The following is a 27,982-nucleotide window of genomic DNA, read 5'->3' on the forward strand; positions in this document are numbered from 1 at the left end:
AAATCAGTAAAATATCTTTAATAACACCGACAATTTCACATTCACATGCTTTTCTGAAGTCCAACATATGTAAGCATAATCAGAAAAATGAGTTTATCACCAGCAATTATATCAGAAGCATTTAAACTCACAAAGTATAAGAAAGAGTTCAAACTTTGCCAATAATTTAAATTCTGATACGGTGCTTCCACAAAATAATACAAAAGGAGGAAATTTTTAAAAAGTATGTAGACAAAGATCATTAGTTAAAGCAAAAAACCTCTGTCAGAAAGAAACTTCCAAAGAAAAAAAACACCCTAAGAATAAAAGGATGGGACAGGTTTTGACAGTTGCATAAAGGATGCCCACTGTTGAGTATGTTTTTTTCCTAATCTACAGCTCTTCTAAATCTTCAGATCAAGAAGGAACCAAAAAAAAAACTCAAGCATAAGTAAATTTTAAATTGTCACTATAAAAATACCACACTACACTCAAGACCCTCAATTATATCAGAATAAACTCTCCAGTTATTGAATATATAAATTCAGTATGTTATACAACTCACTAATAACAGAAACAGATGAGTTTATGACAGTGGTGTACAAAATCATGCACACACACACACACACCAGTAAATTACAATCTTGTACTAACAAAATGTTATTTGAATCTTACTCTAGTTTCTTCTTAAAAGAAGATGCACCTATAATAGAAACTCTCATGCTCATCAGAAATAACACCATTTTAATTACCTGCAACTTTTATTTTTCTTTACCAAAAAAAAAAAATTCCCCTTTTAGTTCTATGTAACTAAAAGCAAAACATATAAAGGTCAAAATGTTCAAAATGTTAAAATTTTAAGTCAACAAGACAGCATAGTATAGGAGATGAAGAAAATGGAGCACCAACTGCTTCCTACCATCCATCACAAGACAGCAGGTATTTTCAGAAGAGCCTCTATCAGTACCACTGCTCTCCAGAATTTTCTGAACGCCATGATGAAAGACTAGCTTATCTAACATGTATAATGATTTATAATACAGGACAATCTCTCTAACAAAGAACAGCCAGATCCAAAATACCCCTAGACCAGTAAGAAATCTCGATTGAGGTTGCTCTAAATTTACAGAAATCATACTATTAAGTACAGAAAGAAATAATCCAGAAGAAGAGAAGTGCTGCAGTCCAATTTTCAATATCAGATTGTGGTAAAAACTCTACCTCTCAGCATGTAAGAATCTTTCCACTCATCTCTTGAAGGGAACACATTCTAAGCACTATTCTACTCAAATGTCAAACATACACACACACACACACAACGACAGTGTCAAGTAACTAAAAGGAATACTGATTTTATTACTATAGCAGCTTATATAACTTAGTGGAAAAAATAAGCGCTGGGGAGGTGGCTCAGAGGTTAAGAGCACTGGGTGCTCTTCCAGGGGACCTGAATTCAATTCCCAGAACCACACAGTGGCTAATAATAAGATCTGGTGTGCTCTTCTAGTGTGTGTATATATAATAAATAAAAACCAATCTTTAAAAAAAAGTTTAAAAATAGTAAACAAAGCATGTATATCAAAAATATTCCTAGGTCGAGAGACTAAAAGTTTAACATTCTACCTTTTTTATACCGATCTACCTGTGTCTGTCTCCCTAGTACAGTGATTAAAAGTTGTACACCACCATATAAAGCCTTTCTAAATTTTAAAATTATAAGCATGCCTTCTTTTGAAATCATGAATAAGATGCCAGCATATAAAAACATACACACACAAAAAATAACCCGTTCATCACTGTTTCTTAGAGTTTACTGCCAAGGACCTGCTCTGCAGGGGGAGGGAGCATGTTCAGGTACCAAAGAGGAAGTGTAGAGGGGAGTGGTGATGGGGTAGGACAGACATGAACTGAGGGTGAATCAGATTGGCTGTCAGTGCATTTAATTGAAAAAAAAAAAAACCTATACTTTTTTGTTTTATGTTTGTTTTCTAGACAGGATTTCTCTGTAGCTTTGGAGCCTTCCTGAAACTCACTCTGTAGACCAGGCTGGCTTTGAACTCAGAGATAAGTCTGCCTTTGTCTCCCAACTGTTGAGATTAAAGGCATCTGCCACCATGACCCAGCTAGACTACACTTTGTGTAATTGCACATAGGATTAAACAGGAGACAAGGAACTTGAGCTGGGGTGTGGCTTGAGGAAGCTAGCCTTGACCTTGACAAGAGGCACCAGCCACAGGTTAATAAAAGGCCCACAAGTTCCTCTTGCCAGAGAGAAGAATGACTTCTACCAAGCAGGAACTTTCCTCAAGTCCCCAAGGGAATGGAGACTCTTATCCACATGCCTGACCCTGGAGGTTGGGGGGGACTTCTGGGAAGCAGACACTATATGTTACGGGCCTGTTTTCCTCATAACATTCCCAAAAGGGAAGGCCCTGATAAATTACTCTTTTCCCAATACACTGTACCATTCTTATTTCTCTACATCTATTAACTAAATTCTTGCCCCTAATGGCTTCAACCTCGAGATTTGAATTGTAGGAATTTCATCCTTGGAATCAGATATATAGTAAATCTCTAACTTCCCTATTCTCGGTGTGGTTAGTAGGGCACAATGGAATTTCTGGTTCTGTGGTGGCAGGGATTTTTTTTCTTCCCAAAGAATTATTTTTGTTCTCCCTCCTTCTGCTCCTCATTTGGACCTTGGGAGCTCAGTCCAGTGCTCCAATGTGGGTCTCTGTCTCTATCTCCATCCATCGCCAGATGAAGGTTCTATGATGATATGCAAGATATCCATCAGTGTGGCTATGGGACAAGGACAGTTCAGGCGCCTTAGCAAGGAAGTAAGGACCGCGAGGGGGGCGTCTACCCACTGAGACGGTGGGACTGATCTAATGGGAACTCACCAAGGCCAGCTGTATTGGGACTGATGAACCATGTGATCAAACCGGACTTTCTGAAAGTGGCTGTCAATGAAGGCTGACTGAGAAGCCAAGGACAATGGCACCAGGTTTTGATTCTACTGCATGGACTGGCTTTGTGGGAGCCTGGTTTGTTTGGATGCTCACCTTTATAGACCTGGATGGAGGGGGGATGACCTTGAACTTCCCGTGGGGCAGGGAACCCTGACTGCTCTTAGGACTGCAGAGGGAGTGGGTGGGGGGAGGGAGAGGGAAAATGGAGGAGGTGGAAATTATTAATAAATAAATAAATAAATAGATTTTTTAAAAAAATAATTACTTTTGTTGTACATTTTTATTCTTTACCAAAGCAACACAAAATTTCCCAAAGGGAAAGACATTAATAATGAAAATCATTAAAAATGAAAGTAAAAAGGTGCTGGAGAAGTGTGTTATGCAATATTAAAATGCAAGCAGCAATATTAACCATGCAGTCCAAGCCAGTTTACCTTTATTTATAAACTCTAAGCCTGGAGAAGACATTTGAAATTTTAAAAATAAAAAAACAAAATATACTACACCATGACTTTAGCTACAGATCCATGGACCGTAGAGGGACTCAGTTAAGGAACATATAAGAAACAGCCAGAAATGGAGACATAGCCTTTCCTTTTTGAGAACTACCAGCCTAAAAGTAGTTACAATCAGTTGGCCCAATTCAGTACCTTCTAATTCTAGGACTTATTTCACAAGCACAATAGATTTTCCTTAAGTTTTGATTTTAAAAGTTCTTTTCTAGTCCACATGTGTCACTCCTACATGATCCCCCCTGCCAGGCTATCAATTGCATGAACAACAAACTATATGCTATTTAATTAACCAAGATTAAAAACTTTGGCTCCTTTTTGTTCAGTTTGAGACAAAGAACATCAAAGGATTAAAACCCACGATTTATGTCTCAAAATGAAATGTAATTCTCTAACTTAATACTTTAAATTAGTCCTTTTATTCATATTTTGAAGATTTAATGTAGCTATACTAAGAAGTTCACCCTAATTGATTTTCCTATCAAAGAATAAATACCTCTTATTGAAACTTGGTTGTACACGACGTACCTTAAATATAGGTTGAAGAACAGTTTCTATAATAAATGTTAATGTTTCTGTGAAGCCACAGATCACAATTTATATAGATCTCTAAACACACTGGAATTAACTTCTAAATACAGATAATGGAGTTAGATCCCAGGAATACTATTATAAATCAGGGATACACCGAAACATATTACAACATGTGAGATATTGAAATAAACAACAGTATAGCCTAGACTACATGTGCGCTCAGTACAGAGTCAGGCAAAACATCAATTGTGAAATTTATTTTCTAATAAAGTGTTACTATTTGATGTGATTTTCTAACATTATAGTGAAAATGACAAACAAAAGTTTTAAAATTTGCTTTTGTGTTACTGCTGTCAAACAAAATCCAAATTTGTGCCGTCTAACATATTGATAACTTCTCATTGATAACAAAATCTCAGTAGTGCACCGGTATCAATCTGTATGGCTAGAACTCAATTATTAGTACGTTGAAAAGTAAAATCTTGCTCTTTACCAATTTTGTATTAATGAGAACCACATATACCACTATTCATCCTGAACCTGTTTCCCTTTCTAGAAAATAATTGAAGTTGATAACAGAAATCACATATATTTTCATTGCAATTTACACATGCAGATGGCATTGATAAATTAAAACAAACAATAACAACAAATCAAAAGTACTGTTAGAAAGACAACAAAAGAACACTTACTCCCACTGGTGAACCCACTAGTGGCTGTTGCTTGCATCACCTCTCTTCTGTAATCCCTATCTTTTGGGAAACTATTAACTGCCAACTTATTTGCTTCTTTTTGTCTCTGTTCTCTAGAAGGAAAAGATCAAACATCAGTTTATGAATAAAAGTGACATGAAGTACTTGAGTCTCTGTAGTAACTTTTCTTACCAAATGTTCAACAAAACAGTACATGGAAGAATATAAGGGAAAATGGTTTGCAGTTGAAACTAGTCTCCAAAATAAAATACAGCAAACAGAGAACTAAGAATGCTCTTCAAAGAAAACTACTAGCTATTCATATTAACTCCAGTCTAAACTCCCGAAAATAGTTCTACTAAAAATTGTAGTAAAGTTTTTACATAAAGAATTCTATTAAAATAAAAAGATGTTGTCACACATCTTTAAAGCCAGCACTTAGGAGGTAGAAGCAGGCCTGTGGGTTGGAAGCCCGTCTGGTCTACAGAGCAAATTCCAGGAGAGTCAAAGGTACACAGAAAAACCCAGTGTGTGTGTGTGGTGGTGGGGTGGGGGCGGGGGGGTCTACAAGGAAAGTGTGGTAAAGGCAGGAGTATTAGGATTTCAAATCCAGCCTTGGCTAGAGATAGAATTCTAGAACAGCCTAAGTAGCAAATTTTGCCTCTAAATAAATAAAATAAAGACCTCTATTACAATGTCAAATGAAACATTACTAAATATTTTATCAAATATACTGAGTGTTCACATGCCTTCATAAATGGTTGCCTGTATGTTCAAGAAATTATTTTACATGAAGAGAAAACACAGAAATGTGACCATGACCAAAACTAAGGGAATAAATAGTTTCACTATGTAGAACCTAAAGATACTGTTTAATGTCACAGTATGCTGACCTTCAGAATTAAGTAAGGAGTATTACCAGATTAAAAAGCAAATACCTTTCAAGCCACTCTTTTGGTTTTTCCCACTGTGAAACTTCTGTGCGACAATTGTAGTAATATTTTTTTCCAGAAGAGCTAATATGCTCAGACCAGTCATCTGCAGAATCATAAGGCTTAAAAATAATTTTAAAAATTACAAAATGTCATTTAATCACTTGATATGAAATATTAAAAACTTCATTGAGTTTTATATCAACATATATATATTTTAGAATACTGTGTCTATTAAAACCTCTATATCTAGAAAGATAATTGTATTACTTTATTAGGCTTGGGAAGAGCACAAGATGATTAATATCTTGAATTTATAAGTAGCATTATCTGCAAAACCAGTGACATGGGAAGGGGTAATGCTGACATGAAGGCATGAAATTATTACTTCTAAACTCAGAAGGAAAACAGCAAGCACACAGTGTTAAAGGACAGCCTACCATTATGTGTTGTTACTTAGTGAAAAAGAAACCAAAAGTTTTAAGACAAACAAAAAGTTGAGAATTTTGTTTGCCTTTGAAATCCATGGCATAAACTAAGTACTAAGAAGAATCTTGTCTAATGGAGAACACAAGGTAGCAGTATAGTTCTTAACTAATCTTCAAAATTCTCAATTGATTCTGTGTAGATACTAGATAGGCCATGTGAAATCATGATGAAATTAGAGAAATCTGCAAAGTGGTTACATGGAACTGGTGCATAAGATTTAAAAGGGGGGGGGCAGGTAAGCCAAGTACTTGGCTCATCAACCCCAAGCTATCCAGAAACTGTCATGTATTTTTGTTTTGGCTGTTCTCCTTTAAATGTTTGCTCAGAGGTTAACATTAGCCAAGAAGTGATAAATGGTTGAGAGACTGGTCAGAGAAACATACTAAGATTAAGGCCAATAATAAACAGACACTCAGCAGAATAGATAGATACCAGTGTCTAAACCACCAGTGCTCTTCAAAGTAATAGTCTGCAATATGTCTGCTGTCTCAAGGGAATCAACATTCTGTATCAGAATATATAGACTTTGTGCTTCTTTTACCAGAAGACCTGTCCGGGAAGGTGCATGGGGTAGAGGAAGGGAAAGAGATGCTAAACAACAGTGTTCACTTTTGAGCACTGGTTTACATTTAAGCAATCTTTAAAAAAACAAAAACAAACAAACAAGCAAACAAAAAATAACTCCTCAAAATTCACAAAACATGTAAAATGGTAAAACCCAGTCTTCGACCACACAATGTTCATAGCCTTGAAATGTAAGGGTCTACAACACTAGCATCAAATCTCAGCTTGTACAAATGGAATAGCTTACTGTACAAAGTAAGTTGCAAGTTCCTTCCCCAATTGCAAAATAATGAACATCATCAACACCATTTCTATTAAGGAACCAAGTATAAAAATCCCTTAAGCAATGGTGTAATTTAAAAATACCAATGTGTAATGGCAGGAGTCAACATTCCTGACTTTACAAAAAGTATCTAAAATTAACAAACTATAGCCCTGCATACAGTTCACATTTTCTAAATTAAGCTTAACATGTAGTCACAGACTCCAGGTAATATTACAAATACTTGAGGAAAAACCCGAGTTTCTTCCATATGACTACCCTTTCCTTCTTCAATCTATCTGAATCAAAGGGGCATTTACTCAGAAGCTATGGAGGACTTGTGAATGAAGGCATGCCCCAAAATAAAGAAAGGAAGGGAGGGAGGGAGGGAGGGAGGGAGGGAGGGAGGGAGCGAGCGAGCGAGCTGGATAGGAAACATCTATGATGTTCTTCAGAAAGGTTACCTTCTATTAAAACGTTAACATATATTAACACGCTTATCTTGGCTGGCATTTTAAATTGAGCATTAAAATAATTTTTATCTTCAATATAGTAAACATCAAGTTTACATAAATTGAGTAAGAAAGGCGTATGAATGCATGATTTTAAAGACAGATCTCTAAGGCTTTGCAGCCAGCCTGGTCTGCAAAGCAAATTCCAGACTAACCAAGATTAATTACATAGTGAAACCATGCCTAAACCCTCCCACAAAAGGAACTTCTACCAAGATACCTATCTATTCTCTCCTTAAATTCAAACCTTTTAGATCTCTTACATGAATGTGGCTGTTTCTTCTTCAAAAAAGTTATCTCCACTTACTCAACTGTTCATACTATCAATTTTCCTAAAATTACAGAAATGTGATATTAACTTATGATTTACTAATAGCTCATTAAATAGCAAAGCTGGCCTTCCCTATTAACAAAAAATTTCATGAAGTCCTAATAATTCTTTGACAAATCTTTTAGTAAATTAAGGAGAGTGTCTGTCTCCAGGCAAAACTGGCTGCAGAGCTAGGCATGGTGACAAAGCATATCTTCAATTCCAGCACTCAGGAGGAAGCAAAGTCATATGGATCTGAGTTCTAGGTCTGCCTGCTCTATATAACAGGTAGCAGGCCAAGTGGAGCTACAGTGGAACCCTGTCTCCAAAGGAAGGTCTGCAAAGATACGGTATACTCAAATGAACTCCAAAATATCAAGAGCCATTTAGCTGATAACAAAAGAGGGTTTGTTACATGAATGTAAAGTTTGAGCTAAAAGCACTTTCCAGCTACTCAAAATTAGGGTAGGATACTTAGAAGACAGAGGGTTTCCGGAAGTGTTCTGTTTTTAATTGGACTTATGTGCAACATATACACAAATTTGTGCATGATGGGGGAGGTAAGAAAGCCACAATGAGTAGGTCAGAAGGGTACTGTCAAGTAGCTGTGTTTTCACGTTCCTTCTTCCCTTTCCATGGATCGGACTCAGGTCTTCAGGCTTGAAGAGCAAATGCCTTTTCTTCATGAGCCTCCCCTCCAGCCCTATCCTAAGTGTTGTTTCTAAACAGGAGTAAATTTTTTCTTCCTTTTTGGTTCTAAGTCTGGCCTTCGAGCACATTTTTTTTTTTCCCCTAAATGAGTCAGAGAGCCCTTGTTTCAAAGTCTACATACTCAGGGCTGGAGAAATGGCTCAGGTTAAGAGCAATGACTGCTCTTCCAGCAGTCCTGAGTTCAATTCCCAGCAACAACATGGTGGCTCACAACCATCTGTAATGAGCATAATGAGATCTGGTGCCCTCTTCTGGCCTCCAGGCATACCATGAAGACAGAATGCTATATCCATAGTAAATTAATGAATAAATCTTAAAAGAGAGAGAGAGAGAGAGAGAGAGAGAGAGAGAGAGAGAGAAACTGGAATCTTGGCGATAAAATAACTGTCATCATTTTTTTCCTTACAGTATCGTAAACTATTCTACATTTTACTAATTTGATAGTCAACTAAATATTACTCTTAACATCCCAATCTCCTATAGGAATGTATAGTCCCACCCAACTTGACAAAAGAAAATGCAATGCCTTTCAACACCAAATAAAACACCATAATCATTTAAGGTAAAATTTATTGAGTTATATAAAATTCTCAGAGAATCTTTTATGTGTTTTTGTCTGTATGTATATATGTACAATATGTGCAGAGCAGATGCCCACCAAGGCAAAGGAAGTGTCATATACCCTGAACTGGAGTTACAGTTTGTTGTGAGCTATCAAAGTGGTGCTACTAGGACCTGAACTTTGGTAATCTGGAAGAGCAGCAAGTGCTCTTAATCTCTGAGTCATCTCTCCAAATGCTTTGCTTTTAACTCTTTCCTGTATTTGACAGTCCTAATAGTGCTAACTTTTAAAACTGCAAATCTACAGTTGCTCTGCATGACATATTTCATTGGTTCTCCACTGTTTTCTACGAAATTCACTTTCTTTGGTAACACAGACACTATATTCAGGTTTGATGTTTTAGTCTGTGAACAGCTCCTTCCCTTTCCCTAAATTATCAAATATTCTTGTTATGTTTTTTGTTTTTCTTTTAAAAGACAAGATTTTGCTAATTCCCTCAGTTTTGCCTCCTGTATCAGTGATATTATTGGCATATGCCATCTTTTCCATCAACTTCCACACTTTTAACTGTCTTTTAACTGTTGTTGTCCTTCTTAAGACTAAACAATGTGAGTCAGGTAGTGTTGGCACACGCCTTTAATCCCAGCACTCAAGAGGCAGAGGTAGGCAGATCTCTGTGAGTTCCAGACCAGTCTGGTCTACAGAGTGAGTTCCAGGACAGCTACCCTGACCCTGTTTTCTCAAAAACAAAAACAAACAAACAAAAACCTAAAAATATCTTAAAATGGCTAAGTTATACACAACTTGGTGGGAGAGATGGGAGGTCTTCTTAAGGATCCCAAAATCAGCTTTCCCAACATTCTGAACTGCTACCATTCCTGTCACCAACACCACACACAATCAAGTTCATGAAAATGAGCTACAAATGAAAGTATTCTCCTGCTAAACAAATACATTTGGACCCACATTGAAATAAACAGTTATTTCATTAACCAATGTTTGTTAATGTATTTAAAATTGTGAGCTTTTTTGTTGTTGTTATGGTTGTTTGTTTTATGCCTTTTAGGAATGGGATATTGTCTTCACTCTCTGGCAAAGTACAAAGTTCAGAGCAGAGAATAAACAAGCAATTTATTTATCACTAAAAAAAAAAAACAAACCTTAAATAACTTTAGAAAAGTTGTGGTGCGGGAGAACTGTCTGTATTCTGTCAATCATATTTTAATAAAACGCTGATTGGCCAGGGAGGCAGTATAGGCGGGAAAGCCAGACAGGAAGTAGAGGTGGAGCAAAGAGACTGGGAGTATTCTGGCAAGCAGGAAGCTCCCTCCGCCATTCCTGCGCAGACCACCAAAGAGGCAACATGTGAGCTGTCACGCTGAGAAAGGTACTGAGCCAGTGTGGCTAACATAGATAATGATAATGGATTAATATAAGTTACAAGGACTAATAAGTAGCCTGACCTAATGGGCCAATCAGCTTTATAACTTATAGAGATCTCTGTGTGATTGATTTTCTCTGGGACTTACCGGCTGTGGGGTACCGGGTAGGACAGAAACCCCAACAAGATGGCCGTCATGTTACAAAGTTGGTATTGTTTGAGCTTCACATATAACAAAGGCAAATGTTTCTTGTTATATGAGCAATACATCCAAATATACATTAAGCTCAAATCCAGTTGAACCATTTTAAAAATTAAAAGACAACATCTAAGAAGATTTCATTTCGACAGACAGCTTTTTAACCAACTGAATATTGTTTAATACTTACTGCATCTGAAGTTTTGCTTGGATTATTGCTTGGATTAGAAGAATGTGAATTTGAACTATGAAGAGCACTGTGGTTGTGTGAATTTTCTTGTGGCGAGTAACTGGTCCCTTAAAGAGGAAGAACAAAGAATAACCATAATTGTCATAGGTTTTTTAATATATACAGCCATGTCACTGTAAATATTATTTGACTATCACATCCTATGAACATGAAAAAAATCCCATGTAACCCTTTAGTTCAGATGAGCATTGAATTCATATATCCTAGCATCAATGTTGAAATTATAGGTGTATGCTATAACACCGAGCTCAACTCATGCTTTTTATACTACAAAAAAGTGTCTGATCCTGCTATAAATAGACATGGCTTAAAAATAAGACTGCATAGTTGAACACGATGATACACATCTTTAATCCTAAAACTCTACAGGCACAATAAGATCTCTGTAAGTTTGAGGCCATCTTTTTCTACATAGTGAGTTCCAGGACAGCCATGACTATTGTGGAGACTTTCTAAAACCAAACCAAACAAAAAACAACAAAGAAGGGAACCACAATAACAAGTTTTGAATGGAATGTGAAAACCCAAATGATTAAAGACAAGAGATTAGAGAAAACTTGCTGTTTTCAGTATTTTTGAAATCTGATTTTTAAAAATAATCCCTAAATTTGCTCTTTTAATGGTTTTGAAAAATTCCTAAACCAAAATAACATCAAGTTTTTTAAGAGTTTAAAATCTAAGGGAGGAACCTACTCAAATTGGTAAATATGACATAAAAAGCTTGCTCCTGACAGGGCCAACTTTACCTAAACGTTCTTAACAATGACCAGAGTCTTACTAATTCACACCCCAAGGACACCAGGGGTAACAGTTTCTCCACTACTGTTTTAGGTAAAGTCAATGTAGAGGGCTTGGAACATAGCTCAACAGAGTACTGTCTGTCACATCAACACAAAAGACACCAGGAAAATAAAATAAAAGCCAAGGTGCATAAATCTAAATATGAACAAAAACTCATCAATAAATGGTTTAAATAAAAAGAGTCAATACATGTCTGTTAATGTTTCCACGTCATTTCAGTTTTTCAGGTAAGGGAAAATATAAATGACATTTCATTTATTGTTTGGTTTTTCAAAAAAAGTTTCTTTGTGTAAGCTATCTTGGAACTCTGTAGGCCAGGTTGGCCTCAAACTCAGACATCATCCTGCTTCTGCCTCCCCAGTGTTGGGATTTAAGGTGATTCACCACTTCCAGGCCATAACTGGCATTTTAAAGAAAGTATTGGAGACAGTATAAATGCTAACTATAACGAATAAAGACTAAGAGAAGTGTGTTTCAGATGGGTTAAGGTAATGATCCTGTAGTCCATGAATTGCGAAGAAAAAAGAAAGATGAACTGAGAGAGATGGGAACGACTACTGAGATTCAAGAGATCCAAACAGAAACTGTCAGCTGATCTATTCAAAACCAGAACAGACAGGAGCAAGTATATGAATGCCAAATCCCCATTAGATGTCAAAAGCAGATGAATTTGGCGTGGTAATACACAAACATCGGTGCCTAACAAATAGTAATCAGCGACAGCTACAGCCAAGATTAAATTTTGGTTATGGGTCCTTTTATAAGTGAAGCTACGAATACACTCAAATGTTCAAAAAAAAAAAAAACTACTGATGTCACAAAAGACAAAGAGGATTAACCATTAGTATGGTTGGCAAAGTTAATCTAGCGCCAATATGGGCAATTCAATAAAAGAAATTCACACAAAAGTGTAACAGTGGCAAAGCCTAAAGACTTGCATCTACTTATATTACAGTTATAATCATATATGTTAATAAATCACTTTTCTAGATATAGTAGGCAATAAATAAAAACAACAACACAATAAAATCTGAAACCAATCAAAATTAGGCCAAAGCAGGACAGAGGCAGGCAGATCTCCAAGTTTCACACCAGTTTATCTCAACAGTTCATATTAATGAGGGAACCTAAATTCCAGAAAAATTTCCTAATAAGAGCTACTCACCACTAAGCTCACCATTATCTAAGCTATGTGCACAAAATGCAGCTTGTGCTGAACATCAGTTTCCCACTGAGAGTCTAAATTTTCTATGTGCTAGGCAGTTGATAGGGATAAAACTACATCAAGCCAATTTTAAATTTAATTTGAGCTTCCAAGAGATAGCATTCCAGAGCTACTATCAAAATCTGATGCTGGAGGAATGATAGGTATTGTTCATAGGCTACTAGGTAGAATACACTAGGAGGCATGATCCTGGATTCCTTCATATTGCACCATGTGCATCTTTCTCTACTCTAGAAAATCAACATCATGATAAGGACCACAAATTAGATCCTGAAGCTTCAAAACAAATCAATGACAATGGGATGGTATTAAGGGCCTCAAGGTAGTGGTTCTTAACCTTCCAAATGTTGAAACCTTTTAACACAGTTCAGCATATTATGGTGACCCCCAACCATAAAATTATTTTTGTTACTAGTTCATAACTAAAAATTTACTATGCATTTTGAGACATAATATAAACATTAAGATGTGTTTTTTTTCCATTTTGTATTTTTTGCGCCTTGTCAAAAACCAGGTCTTTGAAAGTGTGTGGATTAATATCCAGGTCTTGGATTCAGTTCCATTGGTCCTCCTGTCTGTTTTTAATGCCAATATCAGACTATTTTCAGTATTGTAGCTCTGTAGTAGAGTTAAGTCAGGGATTGTGATGCCTCCAGAAATTCTATTACTGTACATGATTGTTTTTGTTATTCTGGGGATTTTTGTTGTTGTTGCTTTTCCATATGAAGTTGAGTACCGTTCTTTCAGGGTCTGCTAAGAATTTTGCTGGGATTTTGATGAGCATTGCATTGAATCTGTAGATTATTTTGGTAAGACTGTCATTTTTTACTATGTTAATTCTATCTATCCAAGAGCATGTGAAATCTTTCCACTTTCTGATTCCTTCTTCAATTTTTTTCTTCAGAGATTTAAAGTTCTTGTCATACAAATCTTCCATTTGTTTAGTTAGAGTTACTCCAAGATATTTTATGCTATTTGTGGCTACTGTGAAGGGTGATGTTTCTCTGATTTCTTTCTCAGCCCATTTATCATCTGTGTATAGGAGGGCTACTGATTAAAATATAGCAATGATGATGCGATGTAATCCAAGAAGGCACATACCAAGGCCACCATACACCTGTTGTTCAAAAAGCCTATGCTATGGAATAATCCTATTTATTGTATCCGAAGTATTTTTCTGAGTCTTTTATCACTCAAGCCTAGTACCTACACATGACCTAGAGGGCTGCTGGCCAACAATAGGAACTACTCCACTAAACCCCCTAGAAGTTACTCTTCTAAACACATCAGTCCTATTGGCATCAGGAGTGTCAATTACATGAGCTTACCACAGCCTGACAAAGGAAAAACGTAATAGCATAAATCAAGCCCTACTAATTACAATCTTATTACCATTGGTAGAGTTTACCATTCTACAAGCCTCAAAATATTCTGAAACCTCATTCTCTATCTCAGACGAAATCTACAGGTCAACATATTTTCATAGCAACACGCTGCCACAGACTACACGTAATCATCAGATCTACCTTTCTCATTATGTCACCTTCAACAACTAAAATTTCATTTTATATCCAAACATCACTTTGGCTTTAAAGCAGAAGCATGATACTGACACTTCGTAGATGTATTCTGACTCTTTCTATACATCTCTATCTATTGTTGAGGATCTTACTTTCTTAGTATAACCAGTACATCTGACTTCCAATCAGCTCTAGTAATAATCTAGAAGTAAATTGTGAGCATGGGGACCTTGGGAGAGGGTTGAAAGGGAGATTGAGTAGAGAAAAATGTAGAGCTCGATTAAAATCCAAAAAAAAAAAAGTGCTTTCCAATGGTCTGAGGCCACTGCTGCGAAAAGGTCTTTAAATCTCCAAAGGGATAGCAGCCCACCGACTGAGAACCACTGCCCTAAGGCTATTATTACAATTATCATAAACAACTATTATACCAAATTAAGACTTACATGTGCTAAAATTTCCATCTTGCTGATATATAAAAATATGAGCCACTAGAATGTCTTTATACACTATTTAAGCTGTTGCTTCCACAGATTTTCATACAACAATGACTATAATGATAAGAAAAAAACACTGCTGCTGTCTGAAATGGACACCAGCCTACTAATGAAGGCTGGATTAGAGTTCTACTTTGACATTTATTTGCTAATTTTCTTAAACAAAAAACTGTGTTTAAATCTACAGGCGATCAAAGAAGAGGTTTGCTAAAGGCACAATAATTTACTCTGTGTACATAAGTATTCTGTGGGTAGAGTCTACCTGATCTCTAACAAAGTTAGGATGCAGAAATCTACTTGTAGTGATTATCAATGAAACTAAAGTATTGGCAAACATTGACTAATTGATAAGCTTCTTCCCTTAAAAACCATAAGCATTTCATAGCTGACAGAAGTTTATCGGTTAGCTTTTAGGTCAAGTAATATAGACCTTCAGATGGAATGTCAAAATTAAACACCTTAAGCATCAACATCCACTAGACTAAAACATAAGCTTTACAAAGGTAACCAATAAAAGCGATAATTTAGCAAAGCGTTTGGAGGGAACATTATTTGAAGTTTACCTTCTGCATACTGTCTTCTCTAAACTTAAGCAATATAACAGGCAGAGGAGTAAACTTCCCAAGAACAGGGTAATGGTAGCAGTGATGGTTAAAGCTTGAATCCTACCCAAAAATAGTGCCAGGCACAATTTTTATGAAACCTAATGTTTTAATCTCATATTTACTTCTGTATCAACCCCATGATCTTACATATTTTAAGAGTGAGAAGAAAAAAAAACCTTTCTTTTCTTACTGTAACAAACAACTAAGGTAAACAAAGAATGAGCATTTGGGGGAATAACAAGAATGAGAACCATCACAATTCAACTCAGTTACACCCAGAAACTTGGTGATCTTTCAAAGGAGCAGTAACAGATAACATATATGTGCTAAGATAATCTCAACAGTGTTTCATCCAATTCAGCAAATAGAAACCAAGCTATGGTTTATAGTGTCCTCTCTATGCTGTTGGCACATTACTAATAAAACTTCAGCATTATTGAAATATTCCCCAGTACAGCTTTAGTAAGATAAGACTAGTCTCTTAAGAGACTCAAGTTTAAACCAAAAAGTTGGAATAAGCACCTTAATTAAAGGTCTCTTTAAAGGGCAATGATGAGAGGTGGGTTTTGTGACATTTACCTTTGTAATCTAAATAAATTAAAGGTTCCACCCTCTTCAATATTTATCCCAAGAAGCATAAAACAGAGTATGAATATGTACTACTTTCAGGCTAAACTTCTTGAGTGTTCAGTAGCAGATTGATAGCCTTTGTGCTTTATTACTCAAATGCTAAACCTATACTTCTGCTATTCTCATCCTCCCTGCCTTGAAATAAAACTAAGCTTACTGTGGGTTAAACTGCAATTTACTGACACTGAACCTGTCTCTTAAATGAGAAGAAATAAAATTAGAAGATAAAATACAAAGGGACTGCACTTGATAGTCAGTCATCAACTTTAGATCAACGATAATTTTAATGGTAGCAACCAGAAAGTCATCGAACACTTAAAACAAAGATCACAAATTGAGCTTTATCATAATATTTACACTGGAATCCAATGATCCAAAGAATGCAAAATATTAGTCATTCCTCATATCAATTATTGAAATATATTTAACTAAACAATATATGGCAAAACTATTTTAAATAAATAGCATTTGAATTGTAGTAGTAAGTAAAACAGAAGATGGTCGGAAACACCAGGAAGATGAATGTAGGTCATATGCAAACTTTTTTATAGAAAGGAACTTGAGTATCGGGATTTAGGTAAGAAGGATAAATATGACATCTTCTACAATCATACAATCATAAACAGTATCTGAAAACAACTTTGATCCGCTGTGATAACGAGAAATTTTACATCTTGGTTAAAAAAAAAAATTTGAAAATCAAGAGAAACAAAGCCCAGAAAGCTGGCTCTGAAATTAAGAACATTTGATGCTCTTTAGAGGACCTGGAGTTGATGTCTAGCATCCGTAAGGCAGCTCACAACCATCTGCAAATCCAGACCCAAGGAGTGCAACATCCTTTTCTGGCTTCCTATGGCACCAGGCACACACATAGCCCACAAACATGCATGAAGACCAAACATCCATACACATTAAATAAACATTTCTTTTAAAACTTTAAAGATACACAAAAAAGCACACGGCTGCTGAATGACAGACCCAAAATATGCATACCCAAAACCAAAGTTGAAGATAAGAAACAAAAATAAAAACAACCCTTGGAGACAGTTCTTATGTCTGTCTAATAAGGGAAGAGCTTCCTGAACCAGAAGAAAGCCTAGGTCTTTGCCAAAGAACACAACTCATTAATACCGGAAACTTCAGAGGCAACACCTGGCACTCCCCTCCAATAAATGTATCATACTTCTGTGATATTTATATACAAGTTATTTATATACCAGATCGTATTTGTATACAAGATTACTAAAATTATAAAAAACAAACTTTAATAAGAACCAAAGACAACCAATATGCAAAGACCAAAGGAGTACACAAAATAAACTGGTCAAGAAACCACTTTTAAAAGCAATCTTGAGGAATAAAGTTTTTCCTCCACAACTTAATGACACAATCAAAGAAACAGAACAACAGAAATAATAAAAGATGGCTAAGAAATATAAGTTAGTGGTAGACTGTTTCTATTTTGGTTTCAAAAAAACAGCATAAAAATAAAAATTGTCGCTGGGGCAGTGGTAGCACATGCCTTTAATCCCAGAAGCTGGGAGGCAGAGGCAGGCAGATCTCTGTGAGTTCGAAGCCAGCCTGGTCTACAAAGAGAGAGTTCCAGGACAGGCTCCAAAGCTGAAGAGAAACCCTGGCTTGAAAAACCATGGAACGAATGAACAAACGAACGAATGAACGAAGTGAATGAAATAAGAATGAAATGAATGAAATAAGTGCTTCTCAGACACTGAGAAAGTGTGGGAAAGTAACCACTTCTAGATTTGACTGGGATCTGTTTCCACAGGAGGAACTCACACTGGGTATGATAAACCAGGTCAAAAGCCCACAGCTTGGAAGACAGAGTTCCAAGAAGACACATGTAAACACTAAAGATGTTCAGCAAAATAGATGCTGCAAAACATTCTTCAAGTATTCATGTTTCTACTTACAGAGTCAGAGATGTTTTTAACCTTATTCAAAGAAGCATCTCTGTGCAGTAAGCACTGGACAATGCAAAACCACAAACCTGATCTAAGTACTCATAACAAGTGATTGTTGAGTGCTCTGTTCCAAATGGGACATCTATACCAACTACCCCAGGCTCATGAAGCATTGCTGAATATGGGAAAGCAAAAATGCAAGAGCAAGACGATAGGGAGGAGCACTGTGAATGCTGTCTTTGGAACAGAACATGGTGACTGCACTACTGAACTCACTACAGTAATGGATACCTGCAAAAGATCAAGCCAACAAGATCAATCAATACTCCAGCAGGCAGTACTAACTGGACTCGAGAGTTACACGCTCGAGTGTGTGCCTGAAGTGGGAAGAGGACATGTGGAGGACAAATTCATGGGTAATGTGGGAGTGGGGGTTGAGGGTAGATAATAGTCAAGAAGCATTGAATACATGTATGAAAATGTCAAGGAATTAGTTAATTGATGGAGGGACAAGGGACAGAGGGAAGAAATGAATAAACAAACACCACTCACAGCAATGTCACTCCTAAGGAAGCATATGATCAAGAAATCACGAAGCATTTATACAAACAAATGGGCAAATATGCTTAATCTCAATAGTCAGGAGGCAGGATTAGGGAAAGGGGCAAACAGACTTCTGCATGCTCAAGGCCAGACAAGAATTCAAAATTAACGCAATTATAATTTGGGCAAAAGAACAAAAGAGAAAATTCAAAGATGCAATCTGCAGAACTGCCAGCTCTGAGGGGAGTAGTAAAGAATGTCAAACCCAACTAAATGTATCAGCTTAGTCAATGGAATCAATGCCAACTGCTTGTTTTGATGACTACTGCTTTCTTTTATGCCAAATGACAGACACTAAAGAGTCATGTATTAATTTACTCCATAATATACTCATTATAAATTTTCATTGTTATATATTATTAGTCACACCTGACTCACTCTGCACACCTTCACGTGTAAGAGCAAACACATTCCTAACACAAACACTATTCTTGTGTAACAATCATTCAATCTTTAATTAAACTTATTATTTGTTGAAGCTCCTATAAGAAACCAACAGTAAAAGACATATCTCACTTATATGGTTCTGTCTAATTTCCAAAACACAATTATGTGAGGCTCTTGATAATCTGAGGCCTTTTGAATCTGTGTTGAACTGCTTAGCTCACTCTGACAGCCAGGTTTGGGGATTACAGGTCTCCTGTAACTATAAAATATATTAACAGGCGTATTTCAAGTCCACAGAATATCCTAACAGGCAGACTAAAATCCAGAGCTGTATTGTATTCTTTTTTCTGGAATTTGTTTTCACAGTGATGGCCTAGGTATACACTTGGCTATAAACATCAGACAATACTTTCTATGTTTTACTTTTATTTTATCACTAAATATAGAACAGCAACAATATGAACCTCTGAAAATAGTAGCTCAAGAGCCTTAGAAGTTAAAAATTAAAAATTGTCATTAGTCTGTTTATGTACTATAATTTTTCTATAATAATCAAACATGAAAATGCACATTATCCAGAAAGAGATGCCTAGATTTTATGAACAAAATGAAAAGCAAATGTGGTCCACTTAATGTTATTCCACACTAGAAACAAATATTGCTGTACTGGTATTCTAACTCCTTTCCTTGAAAAGCAGTTAAGTATTTGCATAATGATAATGTAATTAGAGAACAGAAACAGAAAAATTAGGTCATTAGTAATTATAAAACAACTTGACTCTGATAACATTGAGAATATTTTGTTTGTATCTACATATGATCACCAAGACATTTGTACATGAGTATCAAAATTGCTAACTGATAAAATTGCTAATAGATAAAATATTAGCAATCTACAGGGCTGGGCAGTGGTGGCGCATGCCTTTAATCCCAGCACTCAGGAGGCAGAGGCAGGCAGATCTTTGTGAGTTCGAAACAAGCCTGGTTTACAAGAGCTAGTTCCAGGACAGACCTGATACACAGAGAAACCCTGCCTCGTAAAATCAATCAAGCAAATAACAAAAAAAGCAATCTACATAATTTTATACTGTGGAACTGAATGAAAGTTATGCTTAACTTGGGATGGCAGACAAACCTATATATGCTTAATGCTTGAGGACAACTAAGTCAAATGATCTGAGTAAAATCCTTAGACTCACATGTAAATTATTCCTGACATTTCCACCTTAATACTCATACCTAATAAATAAATGTGATAAAAAGAAAGAAGGTTAAGGAGTTGCCTTAGCAAGTAAAGGCAACTGCAACCAAAGCTAAAATCTAGTTCAGGCCACAGGACTCACATGTTAGAAGGAAAGAACACAACCCCTTTATCTGTCCTTTGGAAATGAAACAAATGAACTAGCTAAAAGCAGCAGAACATTAAGGACATATGTCTATATTAACAAGACAAGTAGTGTGCTTTTGTTCTTTCATTCTCCTAATGATAGGACACTTCCTGGTACCCTACAGATACTAATCCTGCTCCACCAATTTACACTTATGCATTTCTACTAACTCTTTTTTTTTTCATTTTTTCAAGAAATGGTTTCTCTGTGTAGCTTTGGAGCCTGTCCTAACCCTAGCTCTATAGCAGGAGGGCCTTGAACCCAGAGATCCACCCACCTCTGTTGGCATTAAAGGCCTACTAATTCTCTTAACTTAAATAGCTCCAAATCTTATTCTCTCTCCAAGACTTGACTGAGGTCATTTAAGTCCTCAAATTCAATTTGCTCTCTAGATATAATATATATATATATACATATATATAATATATATATTAATGAATACCAAGGCATTTTTCACTATTCTGAAACTTTAATTTTTCTTTATATTGTGGATGTGTATTCAAATGAAGGTACACAAGTGTGTACAATGTGTGCAATGTTCATGAGGGAGCCAGAGGACAACTTTGGGTGTCATACTTCTTGAAATTTGCTTTAATACTAAAGAGCAATGTAAAGGGCAGGCCCTACCACTTCTAAACCTTCCTTGTTTTATACCTCTGAACAAAATCACCAAGCTTGGCTATTAATACAAACTTCAAAAAATACTAGCTTTTTATAACCAAAATCTGCAAAGTCCTAGGAAAGACAAACTATTTGAAAAGAATAATGCTAAAAGATAAACTAATTATGAGAGGGTTTCTTGTTACTTTTTCTGATTTTATTTTGGGATAGGGTCTCACTCCATAGTCCAACTGGCTCTAAACTCAGAGTCCTTGTCCTCGCTTTTTGTTAACAGGACATAAGAGTTATCTGGGAACTTCAATTACAATACATCACCATTCCTGGGCAGGTGATACTATGGTATATAAGAAAGCAAACAATTTTTAGATGCTTGTTTGATTACTAAACCAAACACTATTGTAAGACAAACACCACCTTGATTTTTGTTTCTTCCAACACCCTGAATGCAGCATACATACTAAGGTTCCAAGAGCTATTCTTCACACTTGTTTCAGGTGACTCTTTGAAAAATAGGTTAACTGTTGTAGAGAGAGGGCCCACTTGTTCTTCCTGGCCGCCCAGCTAGCTTAGCCCCGAAATAACCACACAGAAATTGTATTAATTAAATCACTGCTTGGCCCATTATCTTTAGCCATTATTGGATAACTCTCTCATCTTGATTTAACCCATTTCTATTAATCTGTGTATCACCACGTGGCAGTGGCTTACCGGAAAAGATTCTAACCAGTGCCCGTCTCAGGCAGAGGATCCATGGCTTCTCTCCAACTCTGCTTTCCTCCCCCAGAATTCAGCTCTGTTTTCCCCGCCTATCTAAGTTCTGCCCCTATCAGGCCAAGGCAATTTCTTTATTCATTAACCAACACAAGCAACACATAGAAAAAAGGCTCTCCTACACCAGGTTAATCATTCAAGTTCTATCAAACCATGCACCACATCAGTTTCTCATTTTGGACTCAAAGTCTCTTAGAGTAACCAACCCACTTCTCTCACTGCATTTCACACTCTTCAGGACAAGATAAGGGAGTAAACAAGAAGGAAAAGGTGAAAATATGCCAAAATAGCATTTTATTGAATTCCAGATCATTGTAAAGTTATTCCTTTAGTTTTTATTTGGGTTGCTTAAAATGAAAATTTATCTTTCATACAAATAATGGTAACACTGTATGTTACTAGTTTTATAGTACTGCTACCACATTGTCATAGTATTGGCATTGGAAACACATTAAGTTATGGCCTACAGGTTTATCAGTCAATTAAATAAATGTAGCTCCTGACAGAAAAGGTTCCATGTAACAGAGTCAGAACAGGGTGGTTATCAGAAGGGAATCCAGAAAATAAAATAGGACACAGTGCTCTTGGAGTGAATCCTGCACAGCCCCAGGATGACAATGAGTACATTCCTGAGACCATCAGGCTCCAGAATGAGCTGTGTGTGGTAACTTGCTTGGCACTAGGAAAATGTGGCAGGTGATCTGGGGGCAGAGACCTAGAGGTGGAAAGGGGAGAAAAGGAGTGGGTAAATCAAATTGGAGGGCCACTGAAGAATCTGCGACCATAATACAAGGCCTTGGGCTTGATTGATGATGACTCTTGTTGCAGGACATTTGATCATACTGTGTGAAGATGGTTGGTTTAATGAACAGCTGAATGGCCAATAGCTAGGCAAGAGAGGAGAGGCAGGACTTCCAGGCAGAGATAAGAACTCTGGGAAGAATCTGAGAAGCAAGGTATTCTCCAAGTAGATGTAGGGGCAGTTGGATGCACAGTCTGGAGGAGAGGTAATCAGCCACGTGGATATAGATTAATACAAACACAGATTAATATAAACTGGTTAATTTATGTTGTAAGAGCTAGTTGGGAACAACCCTAACCTAAGGCCATTGTCTCATAGTTAATAAGCTTCTGTGTCACTATTCAGGAGCTGAAAGTCTGACTATAGACTGTAACCATTCATTAGTTCTGGGAATCAGTCTAAAGGACTGGGAGAGGATAATGACAAAGACATGTGCTAACATAAAAACCCTAAAAAGAGTAGTCAAAATTATCTATCTGCTATATATGTTTTAAGCTGTTTATAACTGATGATTGTAATTGATTACTTAAGCATTTTCATATTTTTTCAAGCAAAAACTACCCATATTTATTAGACAAAGGCCATTTCAACTTGACCAGTCTTTACACTCAACATCAACATCCTCACAAACACAAACACACACAAAAAAATCCCAAAAACTTTTGAAAATGTGGATACATCCATAAAATACAAACAACCATTTTGAGAAAGAAAAAAATCTCAAATTATCATATTCAATTTTAAAACTATATTAAAAAAGGCATAGTAATTCAACTAATATGCTCTGCTACTAAGACATACAAAACAAACACACAGAGATTCACGGACAATGCTACCAAGAACACATGATAAGGAATAAACAGTAAACAGCAGAAAATCTAAATAAATATCCCCCTCAAGTAAAAGGAAACAGCCATTTATAATACATACAAAAAAAGCTTAAATATTTGTATGAAAGCTCTCCGTAAAACTGTTCAAAACTTCTAAAAATATATGAATAAATCTCACTGACACTGGTGTTGATGATTTTGAGTATGATATCAGAGCACAAACAACAAAATAAAAAAAATAAGTGGCTCACAGCACAAAAACCCTCAAGCAGTAGCAGCAAATGCTACCTGAATGATAGTACCTGAAATATATGAGGAATGTATTATATACTGAATCAAGTAATCCAGACCAGAAGAACACTGAATGTTTGCAGCCTACAATCTTTATAGGAGTATATAATAACCTGGGCTAACTGCAGAAACCAGGAAAGTGAAGACACAGGGGTAAGGGTAGGCTAGAAGAAATGTTAGAGACTGGGATGGTAGGACACAGGTTTTATGAATGGGAAAATAGGAAAACTGAGTGTAACACCTTTAACTGCACACATGGAAAGCAAGGAAACTGAAAGGGAGAGAAATGAAGGTGAGATAAGTAAGTTTAAAAAAGACTTAAGGACATCTTTCTTAAAAATATATATGTTAAGTGTAGGCACACTTTGAAGAAGCTACCCCACATAAGGTGATAAATGATATGCTCAAAAAGCCATAAATAAGACACAGTGCCAGGCATGAAAAATCTCCCTTCAAATTATTGGTCAGGTTTGAGGAGACTAGCAAAACAATTTACTCATGCCCCTGGTTACCTCTTAGAACCTGGAGCTAAGTCCTTTACTTAAGACACCACACACTTGTGATACAGCACTTAGAGGAACCAAGCTGTAACTGACCTGGAAGCCTCCTGTCTGATGACTAGCACTCACACAATCCAAAGGTGCTATCCAAGCTGCCCAGGAAGAAAAGTAAGTAACATTCCTACCAGTCAGGATGCCAATGAACCACAACAATAATCATAAAGGCAAGATATCCCAAGTGAAATAGTATCAAGTATATCTTGGGGTAACCAATAGCTGTCTATCTGGATTTAAGTATTTATAAATTGTAGTATAAATCCAGGCCACTACCCTGTGGTGACTTTACAGACTACAAGAAATCTACAGTGTCATTTTATTAAACCAGCATGATCTCTAAATATTTATCCATATGCCTACAGGTAAATGTAGCCCTCATCACTCAGCAAAGCAGCTTCTTTTTGCAACAGAGACTATTACAGAGTAAGTAAATGGTCAAAATGCAGAGAACTGTTTGTGAGGTCCCCAACACATATCAATACATCTATAACACAGTCTCTACATACTACATAGAACAATACAGAGGAGGTAGGAGAAAAGACTTCCATAACAGAGTTCCAGGGAACCACTACAACAATGTGTTTTCTAGACTTGACAGGGAAGTTGCACTCATAAAACCTCAACATAACACACCTAAACAAGACCAGCACAACACCAGATAACATGTCAGTCACTATGGATAGGGGAAATCTCACAAGGACTCACCCCTATCTGAAGAGCTATAAGCAATTAATGGCTGATGAGAGTCTTCTCCAGGGACAAGCCCCCTGATATAGGCTATCCAATCCCAAATGAGCAGTCCTAGACACATTACATACAAACAATATTAAATGGACAGAACATATATACTCTTGTTTGTGTGTGTGTGTAAAACAACAAAGAGGTCATGAATTTGACAGGAAGTCAGGGATTTGGGAAGGGGGAGAGCTGGAATTGAACAGTACTCGTGTATGAAACTCTTTAATAGATTTAAAAAAGAAAAATCATAAGGAATGAGACAGAATGGGTTTTTTTCAAAAAAAATTAGATATTTATTTTTATTTTACGTGCATTGCTGCCTCATCTGAATGTATGTCTGTGTAAAGATGTCATGTCCCCTGGAACTGGAGTTACAGACAGTTGTGAACTACTATATGGCTACTGGTAATTGGATCCTCTGGAAGAAAAGTCAGTGCTCTGAACTGCTGAGCAACCTCTGCAGTCCCACAGAATGTATTTTAAATCATCTAACACTCACTTCATGTTCACTGAACTTGCAAGAGCCAAGATATGTGGACCTAAGTAGTCACTAAATAAAATATGGTGCATAGTCTGATTCTGAGATTCCTGGAGGCAGGATCGCCACTTTGAGGTAAAGACCCCATGCCAACTCATAAAAATGCTGCAGACCAGAAGAACTCCAGTCTACAAGCACCAGCAGGCTACTCTATCACATCACCGATGGTGATAATCTGTTGCTGTCACTACAGTGCTCCATCTTTAGTCAGAGGTTCAACCTGGACCCTAAGACCCTAAATCAACCCAGTCGCCATCCAGCAGTCAGCAGTTTATAATGCCACGAAGCTCTTCTCCATGCAGTGGTGGAGATGGCAAGGAGCCCCTGCCCATTACACAGCTCACAAAGCACATTCAGAGCCTCAGGAGAAAGATTCAGAAGTTTGAAGAAAAATTTGAACAAAAAAAGAAATATTAGCCTTCACACAAGACAAGGTTCTGAAACGAATGAATGATTTAGCTCAAAGAACTAAAGCTGAAGCAGTCGAAAGAACAAGGGAGTATGTAGCATGAAGGGCCGGCTTGTTGGGGTTTCTGTCCCGCCCGGTACCCCACAACTGGCAACTCCCAACGAAAATCAATCACAGGACTCCATAAGGTTATAAACTGATTGGCCCACTAGGTCAGGCTACTTATTAGTTCTTACAACTTTTGTTACCCCATTATCCTTATCTACGTTAGCCCATGGCTCCGTACCTTTCTCAGCTGGGCAAGTTACATGCTGTCTCTTCGATGGTCTGCACAGGAGTGGCTGAGGGAGCTTTCTCCTCCCTAGCCTTATCCTATTCTCATTGCCCCGCCTCTACTTCCTGTATGGTTGACCCAACTATACTTCCTGCCTGGCCAATCAGCATTTTATTAAAATACATGATTGACAGAATACAGATAATTCTCCCGCACCATTTCCCTCTTTTTTTTTTTTTAAACAAAGGAAAATAGCCATGGTCCATTTGTTGGGAATGTGGGCATGGTTAGTGAGGGGCTGCGGGCAGGCCTGCTTTTGGCCTCACCTGGCTCCAGCACGGCTACCTTAGTCCCAGAAATAACAACAGACAAATTGTATTCATTTAAGCACTGCCTGGCCCATTATCTCTAGACAGTTAGTTACTGACTAACTCTCATATCTTGATATTAACCCATTTCTAATAATCTGTATAGCACCACGAGCTGGTGGCTTACCGGAAAAGATTCAGCATGTCTGACCTGGTGGCTGGCTCCATGGCTTCTGCCTCATTGCCCTCTTCCCAGCATTCTGTTCTGTTTACTCCGCCTACCTAATTTTCTGTCCTATCAAAGGGCCAAGGCAGTCTCTTTATTGACCAATGAAAATAACACAATAGACAGATAACCCTCCTCCATCAGGAGTACTCCCAAATCCCCCAGAGAAACCCACCCTGAGGAACAGCCTCCAGTGCCCAGAGAAAATGGCGAGTTAGAAGCTGTGAGTCCTAAGCCAAGCTTCTCTGCATAAGAGACTTCAGATACTGTGGTGATGAAGAAGAGACCAGACCCAGGATGATGTGAAAGTAACTAAGCAACACAAGAACCTCATTAAGCCTTTTTATGACTGATGGAGGATTACCAAGCAATCCTGTCAACACCGTCCCTGATTCTAACAACTACAGAAGATGGTTCTAATGAAGACTGTCCACAGAGAAGCAACCTTCTTTACCAGATCCAGTGTCCAGTCTTCCTGTTGGTGATCACCTCACCTACTCTGAAACAGAGCCTGTGAAGACTTTGCTACCAGATGAAAAGAAAGAAGGGAAGTAACCAGCTCTCCATGTCTAATTTACAAGAGACCACTATGCCAATCCTTCTTGACCATCTCCGAGAAACTAGGGTTGACAAGAAGAGGCTACGGAATTTGATGAACAGTTTTTCAAACAGATGGGAAGAAGTCCACAGAAGGAAGACAAAAGGCCAATGGCAGAATACAAAGACATAAAAGCCAAACTGCTAGACGTCTTCATCAGCAAGCAGGATGTGGCCAAAACTATTTGAGGTTTGGCTCTGATCAGTTCTACCCAAGATAATGTCAAGTTCATTTTCCTCTACTGTTCTTGCTAAGTAGTTTTGATGTACTGAAAATTGAGCACTTTAGAGATAGTATTAGCTGTTTTTACAAAGGAAGAGCTAGTGTAATTATATACAAAAAGGGATTTAAATAAGGAAATAATAGTTAATATTGAGATTGGCAAAAAACATTCAGCCTACTAAACACCAAACTGAAATCCACAGTCAAATGTAATTGTCTCAAAAAAATAAAAACCTAATCTTGTCAAACCTAAAATAACACATAAGCAGACTACATGCTAGAGAGAAGGCTTATTAATGCCAAAACATTGATTTCATTGATACATGAAAAAGAGCAGAGTTTAAATTAAAAAAATTAACTG

General features: G+C 37.0%; 1 protein-coding gene and 1 pseudogene across 9 annotated transcripts in view; one reads left to right on the forward strand and one right to left on the reverse strand.

Annotated features, from left to right (window-relative positions):
• Wac (WW domain containing adaptor with coiled-coil) overlaps positions 1-27,982 on the reverse strand; it is a 74,322-nt gene that overhangs the window by 24,590 nt on the left and 21,750 nt on the right. For all 9 annotated transcript variants that reach the window (XM_087896307.1, XM_087896303.1, XM_087896304.1 and 6 more), the window contains 3 exons: positions 10,802-10,908; positions 5,628-5,743; positions 4,690-4,802 (listed from right to left, as the gene is read on the reverse strand). In XM_087896307.1, the coding sequence (XP_087752433.1) occupies positions 4,690-4,802; positions 5,628-5,743; positions 10,802-10,908 (336 nt within the window). The remainder of the gene's footprint in view (positions 1-4,689; positions 4,803-5,627; positions 5,744-10,801; positions 10,909-27,982) is intronic.
• Positions 18,342-27,869, forward strand: LOC125417552 (protein FAM13C-like; annotated as a pseudogene).

This window comes from Myodes glareolus, chromosome 14 (genome assembly GCF_982192425.1).
Source record: "Myodes glareolus chromosome 14, mMyoGla1.1, whole genome shotgun sequence".
Taxonomy (NCBI): domain Eukaryota; kingdom Metazoa; phylum Chordata; class Mammalia; order Rodentia; family Cricetidae; genus Myodes; species Myodes glareolus.